Source organism: Haplochromis burtoni, unplaced genomic scaffold (assembly GCF_018398535.1).
Source record: "Haplochromis burtoni strain Fernald_Lab_line unplaced genomic scaffold, NCSU_Asbu1 Contig_585, whole genome shotgun sequence".
In the NCBI taxonomy this organism is placed as follows: Eukaryota; Metazoa; Chordata; class Actinopteri; order Cichliformes; family Cichlidae; genus Haplochromis; species Haplochromis burtoni.
The window spans coordinates 243,454-259,202 of record NW_024582946.1 but is presented as its reverse complement, the minus strand read 5'-3'; the positions used below and the strand labels follow the sequence as shown (position 1 = coordinate 259,202).

The 15,749-nt window shown below is 38.1% G+C and overlaps 1 protein-coding gene across 1 annotated transcript in view; it reads left to right on the top strand.

The window, feature by feature from the left end:
- LOC102294053 (netrin receptor UNC5D) overlaps positions 1-15,749 on the top strand; it is a gene marked incomplete at its 5' end in the record, with an annotated part of 168,017 nt that overhangs the window by 36,278 nt on the left and 115,990 nt on the right. Inside the window, one exon of the mRNA XM_042214549.1 lies at positions 13,748-13,891. Within this exon, the coding sequence (XP_042070483.1) occupies positions 13,748-13,891 (144 nt within the window). The remainder of the gene's footprint in view (positions 1-13,747; positions 13,892-15,749) is intronic.

Genomic DNA, 15,749 nt, shown 5'->3' with positions numbered 1-15,749 from the left:
CTAGTTCAACATATTATTATGTTTCTTGTTCTAAGCAATTACTTTGTTGAGTAAGATGTTCCAGTGATGGCCAAAGGTACAAAAATAAGAAATTGAAATCATTATTTAACCTCTGGCAAGTGGTTCTGTCATGACAATGCAACCGGTGCCATTTTATTTATTCTAATATTTAATTTAGATTTTTGGGGGGGAAATTCATGAAAGAGGCTGCCAAGTACTCCAGTGTCTTAAATGTGTGAAGTATTGTGCTTCATTTTCTGTTCAGCAACTAATGACATCAGTGCTATAAGTCAAGACTAGAAGACTGTTATTTAGGGTTGTGATGAGACAGAAGTAAAATTGTACTGATGAATGGAACAAGGAGGCTGATTGTGTTTCATAAATCTTCTAAGCACTCATTATCAATGGAGCCAAGAACTGTTTGTGTTGGCTTCTGGTAGTTTTAGAACTCTTACTCAGAGCGGAAGAAAAAAATAGCCTAGGATTTAAGGGATTAACAAATCCAACAAATGGACCTTTTTGGATGGTGAGAGAAGCATCTAAAATAAAGTGTAGAAAGCTCCAATTGCAGCCCTCTTAAATGCAACATTATTTTTTTTACTAATAAGAGAATCATTAAGAGCATCAAAGACATCATCTATGTTATATTTGTGTTTTGGTGTGGAAATGTATATTTGAATTCTAGAGGTGGACAATAATATTTTTACATTTTACTTTGGAGTCACTCTGGTTTTTCTGAAGTGATATAATGGACAGAAAAAATGCTTAAATGAGGGGACCGCAGTTTACCACCCCTGTCAGCATTTCATCTGTGGTAGCCATGACAATGCTGCAGCATCTTAGAGCAGTTTAGATAGGTAATCCCCCTATTTTACTGGTTAGGAATTTTGTTTACTGTAAACTGGAGTGGAACAAGGAATCTTGAATAGGATGAATGTGGATAATAACCGTCAAAGTTGAATATTCTAACTAGAATATTAATAATCTGATTTGTTCATCATAATTCATGGATGTCGGTCTGTTCCACTTTGGATTTTCAGGGTTGTACACAGCCATTGCTCTGGTGGTCCCGGCTTACTTTTGGCAAAATACTTCCAATGACCAGAAGCTTTTTTTATCCTGTGCGTTTAATGTGAGCTGTGCATCAGGCAGTTTAGTGTGTGTACGTGCTACTCAGCTTGTAATTCATGACGTTTTTAATGCAAAATTGCTCTACTAAACCCAAGGACAAAAAACATTTCATCTAGGTGCAATACTTCAGACTTTTACTTTTACTAGAATCTGGTCTTCAGTTTGACCTATGATTTTTGTAAAGATCCCCTCTAGACTCTTGTGTCAGGTGCTATGTTTTTCTGTAACAAACAGGTATCTTCAGGAAAAGAAGTAATTTTTAGAACATTTATTGTATTTCTGCCTTCCAAACTGAATCCTTTAGACATTACCCTGTTGGGGATGACCATCCATCAATCTGTCTATTCATGTCTCTTGCAATAATGCAAGAATTCATATGCCAGTTATACACACAATTTTATATAATGTGTGAGATTCAACAAGGTAAAAGATTAAGTGATTACTTTTGTATCCAAGGTTTGCCTCATGTGCTTGACAGGGGCCTATAGACTTGAGGCAGGAAGTAGTATTCATAGAAAAAAAACTAAGAACTGTTTGTTTTTTTCACACAATAAATGCCAGAAACCTAATTGCACGTGAGTCTTCAGTAAAAAACATTAGCAATGGTTCTGTAATGTTTACATGAGAAGTTATTAAGCTTTAAATAGAGGAATGTTAAATCGGGGAAAGCAGTCCAAAACAGCAGCTGTAGAAAGGGGTTAAGGTTGTTAACCTCTCTTGACAGCAAAAGCTAGTGTTGTAATTAGCTGTGCTGCTGCCACCACTTGACACACTTATGTTGCAAACATTACAATTAGCTGCGTGACTACTTTCAGTCTGTAGTCAAGTTGCAAATTACAGTTATGCCTGCTTTCAAAATACACTGTTTTCTTTCTACATGGATGCATGGTGAACTGATTATTAAATAAATGGCTGGACAGAATATGACTAAAACATTTGACAAAGGCTGTTTTTTTGTATTAATTATAGATAACGTAATGAATGAGCGGAGTTGGAGTGTTTCTGATAAAGAGCACATATGCTCGTGTCATGCTCACTGATCTGCATACAGGATGTACTGTCATTCATTAGTGAGAAATGAGTGTTGGCGCACATACTGTAACCTACCGCAACATGTTAAGGTCTTAATAAATAAAGCTGTTGTGTTTTTAGTTTCATTAGCTTTATTCATATGCAGGCACATGACAGCAGACCACGACAAGCGGGGTAGCTAAGAGCCACCTGTCCACCGAGTGTTGTATGCGTGCATAAAGAGGATCAGTACCACTTCTGAAAAGTGTTAAAAACCGAGATAACAAAAAGTGGTTTACCTAAGAAATATCCAGATAAGAACCCATCAACATACATCATGTGGACACAAGCACTGGGCCACACCTCTTAATCTTTAAATACAGGTGTTTTCAGCACCCAGAGCTTGATGGCATGGAGCCCAGCAACTCGTGTAGGTCTAATGTGTAGATAGCACATTGCTTTTGTCTATATAGTATATAAGAACAGAATGTTCATTAGTGGGCAAAGTGGAGGAGTGACTGAATGGAGTGGGTGGTTTCCTCCTGGACTGCCAAGATAATCAATTTGATGACACATATTTTATTATCTGTTCTTTACTGTATTTTTTGCACCATAGAGAGATGTTTAATGAGTAAAAAGAGAGTCTGGTACATAGTTTGTCAAACCTGTCAACTTGCCATCGTCATAATTTACTTGCAGTTCGATAAGATTAGGTATAAATTCACAGATTATTTCCAACATATGCATTTTAATAGAGCGCTATGATAAGATGTCAGTTCCTCAGTCACTGTGCTTATTTACATTCATAAGCCCTGACAGAATAATTAGTTATCATTGGAGTTTGGCTAAACCTACATACACTGTGCTAGTGCTGTGCACCTGTGGACTATTTTGAGCACAACAAAACTTTTGTAATGCTCTGTGTTGTGACCAGTTGTGCTTGTGCTCGTCATGATGGACATTGACTGTTACTGCTGGTAAGAGCTGCAATCTCCAATTATAACCAAAAAACAAAGAGCAATTGTCATGTGAAAAATCTTCAGTGTCTAAGCCTAAAACCAGTGCATCAGACCAGATGGCTTTCGGGTTTGTTTGTTTGTTTGTTTGGGGATTTTTAAATTTATTTTGTGTAACTTTGTAGAGTTGTGCATTTTAAAATCGTTCCTAAAGGTCAGACTTTCACCATGGAGTTCCACTCGGTTGTTTTCAGATATGTGACAGACAATTGCAGCTGAACTGCGTGCACTCAAAGTGACCTGCTAACTGAACAGAGTCTTTACTCACCACATATCCTACACATAATCAGTGTTTGTCTAACGTATTAAAAAAATAACATGTGTTGGGATTAAATTATTTGAAGTGCCTCAATTCAATGCTTTATATTAACTAAAATACCATATAACCATATAGTGTAGTATTAAGTAGGCATGGCCCTGAAAATAAAGGCATTAGACTACGTGTCCTTGGGGGGTAGAAAGCTGTAGACTCTCGCCCACACTTGCCTGGAAGAAAGTAGATAACAGACGACCATCTTCTAGTGGAAAGTTACTGAAACACTGTTGTTTAGACTAGAAAGGGACCAGCAGATTGAATGTTTGATTGTAATTGATTGTTTATTTTGAGAAAAACAGAAATAGGATATTACACTGTTTTATGATGCGTTATACTGCTGATTTATAAGAAATACTGAGAATCATGGCCTTATTTGTCTGATTAGAAAGAACTAACATACTGCGCAGCAAGCCAAAGTCATAACTTAGGCTCACTGAGAGAGAGAAAGAGTTTGGAGGGGGGCGAAGCTATAAGAATGTGAGAAACGGTCAGACACTTCGAGATTTTGCCAGACACCCTCCCGTGCACATCTCCATCCGGACATCTGTAATGCTCAAAGTGTTTATGTGGAATAATGAGAATTGTATTGATTAAACTGATTGTTGATTGAGCATTAAACACCGAGTGTTGCTCTTCCTTCAGCCCAAAGATGAAAGATTTGGGATATTTAACACATGTTACAGTATTCACATTAGATTTGTCAGTAACGCAATAAAGTACTAAATTCATTACATTACAGCTACAACTATAACTACAACACTCAGCGGATTTCAGTTTGTGTTGGGGAGAAGGAAAATGGTGGAATGGTCTATAGTGAATGTGTGAACATTTTTATTTTTATTGCACAAAAGGACAAGAGCGCAACGGTAAAGTGCAAACTGCATCCAGGACAGAAACAGCAGCATTATACTGCTAACACAACTTCAGCTCTTCACAAGCATTTGTATGCTAACACAAAGGAACATTCAAAATGAGATGTAAGGTACACTAACCACCAGAGGCAATCCTGCACAAATGCAGGTTGTTAGAACACAGTTGTTATAGAGGGATTTAAAAACTGGAGGAGAGAGCAGCTATATTCATTCCTGGTATGGTTTATTATTGTCTTTCTTGAAATTGTAGGACTTCGTGATCACATCTTGCAAAGAGTCCCCAATAACTGAAAACAATGTCCAAATGATTCCCATCCATCAGCTTTCTTCCACTTATTCATTTCAGGGGGGTGTGTCATATGTTTTTAGGAAGCTAGAGTATCCAGAAAAAAAAACTCACAAAGACATAGGGAGAACATGCACATGCAGACAGGAAGGTGAATTTAAACCCAGGATGTTCTTGCTGTGAAGCAAGAAGGCTAAACAATGCACTGACATGCATGAGTTCAACAGCGGTGATACAGTATAATTAGAAAAAACGTAGATGAAATAACTCTCTGGTATGTAACACTCTCTGAAACTAGCCAAAGTACACTGGCTCAAGTCCAGGTGTTGAAACTACACCTTTTACATTTTTCATTTCTAAGCTCAAAGTAGCCCAAAGCTGCACACCCAAACACAGATGGATCTGGCTGTCATTACTGTGCCAGAGCACCGGAGAGGGGAACACTGGGCCAGAGCCAAAACCCAGTGTTTTCTCTGAGACTCACCAAAAATTAGCTGTTGACATAAACAGCCAAATGCACCAACACTTTGTCTCACTGGTTATATTTGTATTATTTTGCTTAAAGTCAGTGTGATTGATATAGAATTTAATGTTTGACCAAACAGCTAATGGTATAGTGCTTCTAGTGGTGACAGTGTCCTTTGTTGATTTGCTGTGAACATCCACATGCATTCTAATTAAATACCAGTTCATTATGTTTATATTTACATCTCCCTCATGAGTATGCAGTTGGTGGAATCCTTTTAAAAGGATCAAGTCTCTGACTTAACCACACTGAGGGGGTGGTGGATGGGATAGGGGTCTGTGAGCACTAACAAACACTAAACATTGAATGTATATGTAACTTATCATCAAACTGCCGAGCTATCAACAGCTTTAGAATGCCTTTGGAGTCCTCAGTAACTTATTATCTGATCAAGTAAATTCTAAACAATGCCACACTAAAGGCAGGTACATATGAAGAAAAGGCTTCTTTTGAGTTTATAGTGGCACGTACCTCACTGACACTGGCAATCAAGTGAACATTTGAAAGAAATTATTTCACATCTTTCTTTTTGTGCTCGTTATTGGTTGGCATAACACGAGGTGAAAACGCTCCCTGCAGTACATGTGCTATGACAGTCGCCCCTGGCACAAACAGGTGCCCTGATAATGGCTTCTTTTGAGTAAACACAGATTTATTATCGGGAGAACCTCATTTCTCAAAATCACTGCAACAGTTTGCATCCCATTGTGAAATAAATGAAACTCCTGCAACTTGGTTCCCTCGGTAGGGGTCCATAAATCTTCATAACAAATCTATCAAAAATGACAGTCCTCCTAATCATGACTCAAAATAAGCATTTTTCTTCAGTATCAGAACCAATTCAGTGTTTGTCTATACTTCCCAGCCATTGCTCGACTGCTAACTGGAACTGCTATGGAGCAAGACTTTTTAATATGTGACAAAGTGTAGGAAAATGCAAATGATGCTCACTGACGCCCACACTGGTTAAATAGGTGGATACCTGATGTGATGAGAGATCTTCTGACAAACATTCTTTGTAATAATAACCTAATGAAAGCAAATAGCAAATAAAATCACAGTCAAAGTGTAAATGTAAACGGTAACAAATATCGCCCCTGTCTTACCTTTGTGGTTTTTTTCTACTTACCAGCACTCTCATTCATGTCCATGAACAAGTGAATAACTTTGTTACCATTTCACACACTGCCCTTATGCTGTAATGCAAACCATTCTGTATCCAAACCGAACTGGAAAATCGACGTCCATTAGCACAAAACAGTAACTTAAAATTCATAAATATATCATGAACCGTGTTGAATACACCACCAGTCTGCTTCAGTGTCACATTTGGCCCAGCAGTAAAAAAATGGTTTCACACAAATTAAATTAATGTCCTTTTCCTGAAACTAACCAAGAGGTTTACATGCCCGAATACAGTCAAATCTGTCATATGGCAGTGTGAAGCAGGCAGGGTTGAGTACCCAAAATGCTGACTCATATGCAGGACTTAACTCAAAAACATAGCTTTATTGCTGGAAGTATGATTGCAGAAACCAAACTGGGAGAGACTAGAAAATGAACTAACAAGCAGAACACACCAGACTGCAGAAACTAAATACAGGAGTGAATCAGAGCAAAGTGAAAACACCTGGGGAACATAGCTGGCAACAATCTAACAGTTGAGACAGGGGGAAGCAAACCTGAACACGTATCGGATACTATCAAAGTAAAACAGGAAGTATGGGGAACACACACACTGAGACACAGACTGACGAAACCCAGGGCGAGAGAGCAAGGGACGAGAAAGTGCTGCAAAAAATACTAAGTCTATGTAGTTCATACTTTAAAAGCACCTGCATATATAATAACACTGTGTTAAAATTGCAGTATTGATGTCCACACATATATTTAGATGTATACTGGGTTTTTAAATGAGGCCAGTCTTTTTTAAGTTAGGCTACTAAAGTCTAATCCTGAGCTGACTTTTCCCTCTCCTGAGCAGTGGACCAGTGTTTTGGCTTTGCCACTACATTGAGCAGATATGGCCATTTTCACAAAAGTCTAATATTGATCTATGGGACAGCAGCCCATTCCTATTTTGCCTTTACTGTATGGTTATCAGAAAAGAACCAGAGGCAGTGTGTGGATGGAGTAAAAGATGAAAAAGGCTTTTTGCTGGACTCTCTTAAAGCAGATTTTTTAAATGATCGCAATGCACCATTTTAATGAAGTTCTTGTCATTGAAATCCATTTTAATAAACTAGACTAAGGCAGAGCTACCACAGCGACAATCTCACTTGCACTGGACCTCAGAACGGGGAAATATTGCTCTCATTCCAGCTGCTTTGCCCATCTTTCTCTGAGTGATTCAGCTGTTTTGGATGGATTTATCAAGTGACTCGGAAAACTGCAAAAGAGTGAGAAGAGGATTGGGGAGGAGAGCTGATCAAGTGGTTTACTCTAATGAGGCCTGTCAACAGTGTTCTGCCTATAAACAAATAGGGTTGACAGATGACACAATGGCGGCAGTCGTTCCCTTCTCTCCAGCTAACCACCTGTCGATGTCGCTTTGGACTCCAGTAAATGTGTTGCTTTGTCAAAAAAGCTTAAGGCCACTTTCTCTCTCTCGCTCTCGCTCACTCTCTTTCACACAATCAGTCTTGCTTGCTCTTCCACTTTTGTTAAACTCAGCCTCAAATTTTTTAGGGCATCGCAGAAAGTCATTAGTTATTATTTGCTTTGCTGTCTCTCTTCCCACACAGATGCTGTCACTTGACAGCTCTCTGCCTGTGCTCAAGAAATTATGAATTATGCCTGTGTCTCACTCTCTACAAGGACGGCAAATGGGAAGCACCAACCATAGAGTTTCTTCTTTGTTTATTGCGTTCTCAACCCCCACCCCCACCCCCTCAAAAAAGACACCAACTCACGGCCTGTCAATCTTAACTACCACAGTTACCAAAATTGCACCGATTGCACCATATTGTGACAAACTGCCTAATTTGTATCAGCGTTTCAAGACTTGTGAGTTTCACAAAGAGAAAGAAGCTCACTTTTTCTGTTGTTGTTTTCATTTGTATCCAGCAAAGTGGAGACCACCCGCCATGAAATGTTCTCCATTTCTTAATTTTACCCCAAACACCAGCATGGAGTCATCGCCGTTGCCCCAATGCCATTCATTCAGGTTTGATTGGTATTCATTCAGAAGTCTGCTCATTGCGTCGCAAGCTGTGCAGCCTCAGTATGAAGCTGTTTGACTTTAGTAAGAGCATGTCAGATTAAAATGTAATTCATCAGAGAGATTGGAGGCATAAGAGTCAGGGCAGGCTTTTGGTCTCTTGCAGTTCCCAGCACATTGCATATTTGGCTCTTTAATCCAGTGGTGGGTATAAGGCCCGGAGGCTCCAAAAGGCTCTGAGAAAACACATGTGACAGGCCCTAAGCCGATGACTCACATTAAATATGGGTGCTGTATACCCATTTGAAGCCATATGAGAGGATGGCGAACAACTGGGGGCTTGCAGCTTGTTGCCTAAGAGGATTTTCAAATAGACTGGATTTTTTTCCCTCACATTCTTTTATGCATTCAATATAATAAGAGCATTGTGCAGTTTGCTGTGGTCACATTGGGTTTTTGTGTTATATAATGTAGTATATTATCGTGGTGTCACTTGCACAGGAAGCCTCTATACATCGTTACGTGTAGTTCAGATTATTAATGCTAATTCTTCTATAGATGATTTAGCTTTCCATTCAGAACTAGAAACATACTGCATGGTTGCCTGGGGCTCTGTGTTTCTGCCAATTTCCTTAGTGATGCTAGCATAGAGAAGCAGAAAGCACTGATTTAGGAAGTGTGTCAGTCCTTCCTAAGAACTTGTGCATAACTAATCCCGTAAAACCCATTGATCACTGACGCAAGCCTTTAGACATATCGAGATATCGATTACAGATTCTTAAAGATGCTTATTTAGCATACGGGGCTTTCCCTTTTAACTGCAGCTTAGCACATGACCTAAACAGAGGCCTATTTCCAGCCTATAAATGCTTCATTAAGACCTGACCCACATGAACACTGCTAATACTGGTACTCTCATGAAATCATATCAAAACCCAAGTTCTGAAGGTTCATTTTGGGCATCAGAATGGATGTAGGAAAGGCAATGCCAGTTGACCCACAAGTTCAGGCAGGCCCCAAAGTCAAGCTCTGCTGCAATCCCAGCAGATCAGCTGATCTCAGTGCCAGCCCACATCAGCTGATAGTTCAGCTGATACATTTCTATGAAGCCACACAGGGCACACTATTTAACCTTGTGTTAGCCTGCCCACAATTGCTGCACGTCTGTGGGTCACTTTGCAGTCCATCTTTCATTTCTGATTCATTGGATTAAAATCTAAAGGGTTTAGGTGAAGTCTCATGCATTATGTATGCATGTCTCTATAATCTCCAAATACATTATGTAATCCTAGAGTAAATTAACTGGTGTTATGAATAGTGCAAGTCCACCTAAAAAGGAACCAAGAGTTTCCCTTTGAGTGGGACCAGTTTGAAATTTTACTTTATCTCTGGTTTTGCAATTATTCTCACTTCTAATTGATTCGATTTAAGAAAAGCTCCTTTCTCTAAGATCCCAGAGGACTGACATTTTACATGTGTTTGCATGTCAGAGATTCCTTAACTTTAAAACGTAACTATAGATCATGATAACATCTTGTATCATGCCGTTTTCTGAGTGAGGACAGTCCAGTTATGTTGTATTGAAGTTTCACCAGTAGTGCAGACACAGATCCCACAATATTTATCTTAAAATGAAATTAAACAATATAATATAAAGAAGTAAGAATATCGCACTACATTTTTAAAAGAAGACTAACAATTAGATGAGCGTTGTTTATTGAAGCTCGCATATTCTGCATTCTTTCCAGCCGAAGTGGAACTCTAACACAACACTTTTATGCTGATTACAGAAAGTTAAACACTTGCATTAATAATTTTGTTGGCATTAGTAATTGAAGGAGAAAACTAATTTGGATTATTTTTTTTCTAAATCTCTAATTGGCAGTAAAGACTTTCTGATTCTGGTATTAGTGAATTAAACATACTGCCAAGGTATCAATGTCATTACTGCATGAAAAGAAAAATTACATGGTCACCAGATACCTGTATTTATGAAAAAAGTATTTAAATAATTGATGCAGCATCAGTAATTCTAAATAACGCATTGATCAATGTTGATTAGTCAAAAATTTCTAATTATTTAATACAAAAATAAAGTTAAAATACTATTTGCTAGTCTACAGTGTAATTCGAGAGTGGACTTAAAAATTAGCTCTCCCTCAAGAGTGACAAAAGAAAACAATAACACTGTGGACCAGTCACAGTTTCTTTATTAAGCTGTCCTCAAGTGAGATCCCCTAAGACAGCTAAAACCAGGAAGTAGAGTATTTGAATGATTTATATTGTGAAGTTGAAGTTCACTTCAATTCAGTTTAATTGCAGTCTTATTTACACGACGACACTTGCCTAAAAGCACTTTATAAGGTAAAGTAAAGACTCTATAACTCCTCCAAGATGTGTTAATCAATCTGGATAAAACTTGCTATATAAACTCCCTATGGGACCAGGATTATCAGTGTCTATACAGCAATATTTAGTGGAGCGTGTGTGTCTGTGATCAAGTGTTCATCAAACAGGTATTACAATGGTACTTGTAACTGATTACTTGGCTTTAAACATAAAATATGTAGCTTACAAGAACAATAAATATGTATTTATTATTCATTTTTCATCTCTTGTTGTTTATGAACAGCCATTTTTGCCAACTGATTACAGGCTACTTATTCAAGTGTGTGTTTGGGTTTATAAAAAGTAGCCTGCACTACTTTGTAAAAAGTGAAGCTGTCAGTGTTTTATTTTATTTCCAGAAGTCAATACCAATAGGGCTCTCCAGTTGCAGTCTTTTAAAATTGTTTTGTATCTTCATGATGTTTGCCTATCAATTTTTTTGCCTTGGAACAGTCAGTCTCCTATGTACGTTCTCCATCACTAGAACAAAGTCTTCATCTTAAATCGTTCGAAGAGGTAATCCTGTCCGATCCATTTTGCTATGTCTAGCTCTGTTGTTCTTTAGTGCTACGTCTGTACTTTGAAGCACTTAGTTGAAATATTGCACACCAGCTTCATCTGCACTCAGTGACTGTCCTTGTCATTGGAGGCTTTCGATATATGTGAGACTGAATAAAGTTGTTTTTTTTTTAAAATCAATTTCTTCTGACTTTTTATTCTCTCACCCACTCCCTTCTCTCACGTACACACACAAAAGTTGTCTCTGTTCTTCTGCTTCTTCCTCTCATCATATATCTTGCTATAAGTATGCTACACTTATTCAAGTATGTGCTCATCTTTTTCATCTATATTTGTCTTAATTTGAAAAAAAAACTATTTCATTCACTACATGTTGAATGTCAGTCTTACAATCAAATTGCAGCAGTGCTTTATATGTGAAATATGTAATAATTATATTTCCCGTAATATCAATCGATCGATCGATCGATATGGAACTTTTTGGATTGTATTAGAGATCAACTTCTATACCTGCTGCCAGTTAGAAGATTTTTTCCTTAAGTGGTAGTACAGGAATCAAGAACCAGTTTTTGTAGAGAACCAGTTCCCAGTAGTCTACTTCCGTGGAATTGTTAGTCGTCTTTGTTCCTGATCCAGTTTATCCCACTTACTTGCACTGACACAATCAGCTGATTTCAGTTTGTATGCTGGAGGAGAAAAATAGTGGCACATTCTACAGCTTGGATATGGATGTTTTATTTTTATTGCAGAAAAGGAAGAGAGGATGATGGTAAAGTGCAAACTGCATTCAGGACAGAAACAACTACATTATACTGCTAAGTCAACTTCGACTTTTTACAAGCACCTGTACAGACAAAATGCTAATGCTAAGTTAGCCAAGATCTCATAGTGACATTAAATCTGAGTGAATGCTGACCCCACCCCAGCAACCAGACCCTGAAGCACAACAGGAAACTAATGGATGAGCAGTCAGGCTGCAGCCTCTGTTTCTACCTGTTCACAGTTCTACAGCAGAATGACTGTTGAGATCACTTTGAAGTCTCTTTGTGCTGGTTTTCATCTTTCGGTGTGTGTTGTTGGCTTTATGTTCCTACCTAAATACTGAGAGAAAGATCATATGTGTGTCCTCATTAGGACAGGAATTTGTGTTAGTGTGTGAGATTTGACCACACAGCATCTAATTAATTTGCATGAATGTAATGTATTTGATATGCTGCTTGGAGATGATGGTGACTCTCATAGTTGCACCAGTGGGAACCCAATAAGAACTGATAATTAATCAAATTGATAAGCAATACAGATAATGCAATTGGAATCTCTAAATTCTTATCATTTCCCATTCCCAGTCCATGAACTGGAGGTTAAACTTAAGCTTATGTATTTAAGGACTAAAAATGCACAGCCAGCCAGAAAGGACATCAAAGATGACTGACCTGGCTTCTTTTTTACTACACCTTCCAGGACATTTCCAAATCTGAAAGAAACAGTTAGAGAATACTGCTCTTTGAACAGCATGGAAAGCTGTGCTTGCTAATTCAGAAAAAGAAGAGACTTCATGGATGGAAGGATTGTGGTAAAATAAAAATAAAAAAAAGTATCAAAAGGTATTTCTATAGCACATAAAATACAACAAAGTTGACCAAAGTGCTTCACAGTCGGTCAGAGCAATAGCATAAGACAAAATAAAAAAAAGAAACAGTTAAAAGGAGGGCAGAAAACAATATGACAATTGTTTGAAACAAAAACTAGCCATGACATAACATACTAGTTTGAATCAAAAGCCAGACTAAGATAATAAGTTTTAAGACGCAATTTAAAAGACTGGATGGACTCGGAGGAACGAATATAAGGAGGGAGGTTATTCCAGAGTCTGGGAGCTACGACAGCAAAGGCCCGATCACCTCTGGACTTCAGGCGAGACCTCGGTTGCGTCAGGAGCATTTGATTGGAAGATCTAAGTGCCTTATTAGGGATAATAAGGCACAGTTATTGAAGGGAACGAAGGGCAGTTATTGGTCACTGAATATTTATTATTTATATTTATTTTGAATTTTTTCTGAATTCACTAAAAATACTTTCAAGTTCCCTGCAACATAAATTGCAACAATTTGTAGATCAAGGAAGTGCAACTCAAAACGTATTTGCTTTTGGAACTGTACAGTGCATAAAAGGATCAAGTCCAGTTTTACCTTTTCACATTATGGTCTTATTAATAGTACAGTGACTCCCTGAGCTGTTCCTTTGTTTTAGATTTATGTCATGTTAGAAGTAACAAATATATTGCACATATGGCACATCTTCTCGTAACAAATGCCACAGATTCAAACAACTGGCAGAAACGTCTTAATAATTTTAGAAAATAATTAAACTTAACTTGATTCAGCACAGCACTTTAGGTGTTTTTCAGTGGTCCCAAATGCAGGGTAGCAAAACTCTAATTGAATCTAATCTAATCTAAGGTGTGCAACACTACACATAGGCACACGGAGTTGCTAACTCTCTTACCTTCTCTGTTGATCCAGGACTGAAGGTGCGTGAAGTGATGATCAACGTGTCACGCCAGCAGGTGGAAGATTTCCATGGCCCCGAGGACTACTGGTGTCTCTGTGTTGCCTGGAGCCACTTGGGCACATCCAAGAGTCGAAAGGCTACTGTTCGCATCGCTTGTGAGTTTGCAACTCTCCACTAAGATGTGAAAATTTAGGGCATGAATTTTCAAGTTTATGTAAAAGAGAAATGGTATAAAGACTCAAAGTTTTAACAGCAAACTTGTGACTTTAGTTTTGGCTTGCAATCTTGATTGCAAGATTGAATGAATTGATTGAATAAACATACAACATATTTTAGAGAAGATGTTCATTAAACACAAAAGAACTATAGATGATAACCAATCATGCATATATGACTCTCTCTTCCATTTTATCTCAAAATCAGTCCTTTTCCTATACTGCAGGGTACTTCATGATGCTATAGATGTCACCACATTTGGTCCATAAATATGATTTATACTTTTATTTTGAGGGCATCTCCTCCAATTTACACATCAAAGTGTGTGCTGGGGAGTGCTAGTGCATATGTGGAAAAGGGGCATAAAGGCTTTTCTGTCTCCAAAGGGAGCCATGTGAAGTTTGATAAATGCGATGATACTTGTGTCAGCATTGTTTGTGGGAGAAGACTGCAAGATTGAAAATGAAAAATAATCTGGGGGTGTGGAGTTAGAAGAAAGGGGATTTACTGGGGCTCATCTCTGCTTGAGGCTAGAGGATAAGGATATATTAGCTGCTACTACCTTAACACAATGAAACCTCTGAGCAAACTGCCAGTGGTACACAGGGTTTCTGGGTATTGTAGGCAAAAAGATATGTAAAGCTAAATCAATGGAGAACTCTTTAAATGGTTCTTGTAATGAGCTGCATGTTGACCCTGATAAGACCCATGGACTAAAACAAAGTTTACAAATATACAAACTACAGTGCACAAGTTCAGCTGAGAAATGTAAAGGCTTGAACCTGCACAGACATCCAGCTGTTTCTTTGTCACTAATAGATCAACGGATAAAAGAGAGATGACATAAAGTCCTCAAGCACATTGAATTATAGTATGACTAGCTCTCGGGTACTGGAAAAGTGATTTTTCCCCACATAGGTCTGTGTGATAGCTTTATAATGACATCAAATGACCACTCAGACCTCTCTGACATATGATTTACAGCATCTGTTCCCAACAAAGGACAACAACCCTGTTTCATTGGACCAAAATCTGTGACCATGGCAGCAAAAAAGTTTTTATCAAATAAATAATTAATTCCCACAAAATAATATTGTCTAACCAAGTGGGACGCTTTTTTTATTTACAGCTACTGGTGTCCAGCAACCAATACTGTTTTCAATTTTTAGAGCTCAAATCTGAAGGTGTGGAGTAAAAAAGACATGTATTTGGCAAGGTTCATGTCTACTTGACACTGCTATGCTGGTAGAGGTAATGCCAGGATAACGTGAACTTCTGATGGAATCGTGGGCTGTATTCAGAACAAGCATAATGGCACTCACAGTCCAAGTTATGAAGCCTCAAGCTGAGTGCTTTTAATGTTGGTATTTGTAAATGAGAAGGGACAAACAAGGAGTGGGCTTCACTGAGAAACTGACAAACCACACTCTGCTTTGTCCTGGTTTTTGAGACTAATTAGAACAGTAGTAGCTGAATTGCTCTGTGGGTAATAAGGGCTCCTTTTTCAAAGAAAGAGATTCCTTCATGCTAGCTTAGTGGCCCATTATGTTAGCAAACAAAATTATAACCTTCAATCAAAAGTGATCTATTTTTTTGTTAACACTGGTTAAAAAGCATAGAAACACAGAAAAACTGAGAGGTTCTGCTGAAAATGTACTTCCTTATCTTATAGTAAGACATTTCAGAGATTCACTGTGTAGTTAAAGGAGAGTTTCACTGGTCTGGCCCAACTCAGATCAAAGTTTGCTGTATGTAAAGTGACTCTGACATTGATTTATTTATGCAGGCATGTACTCC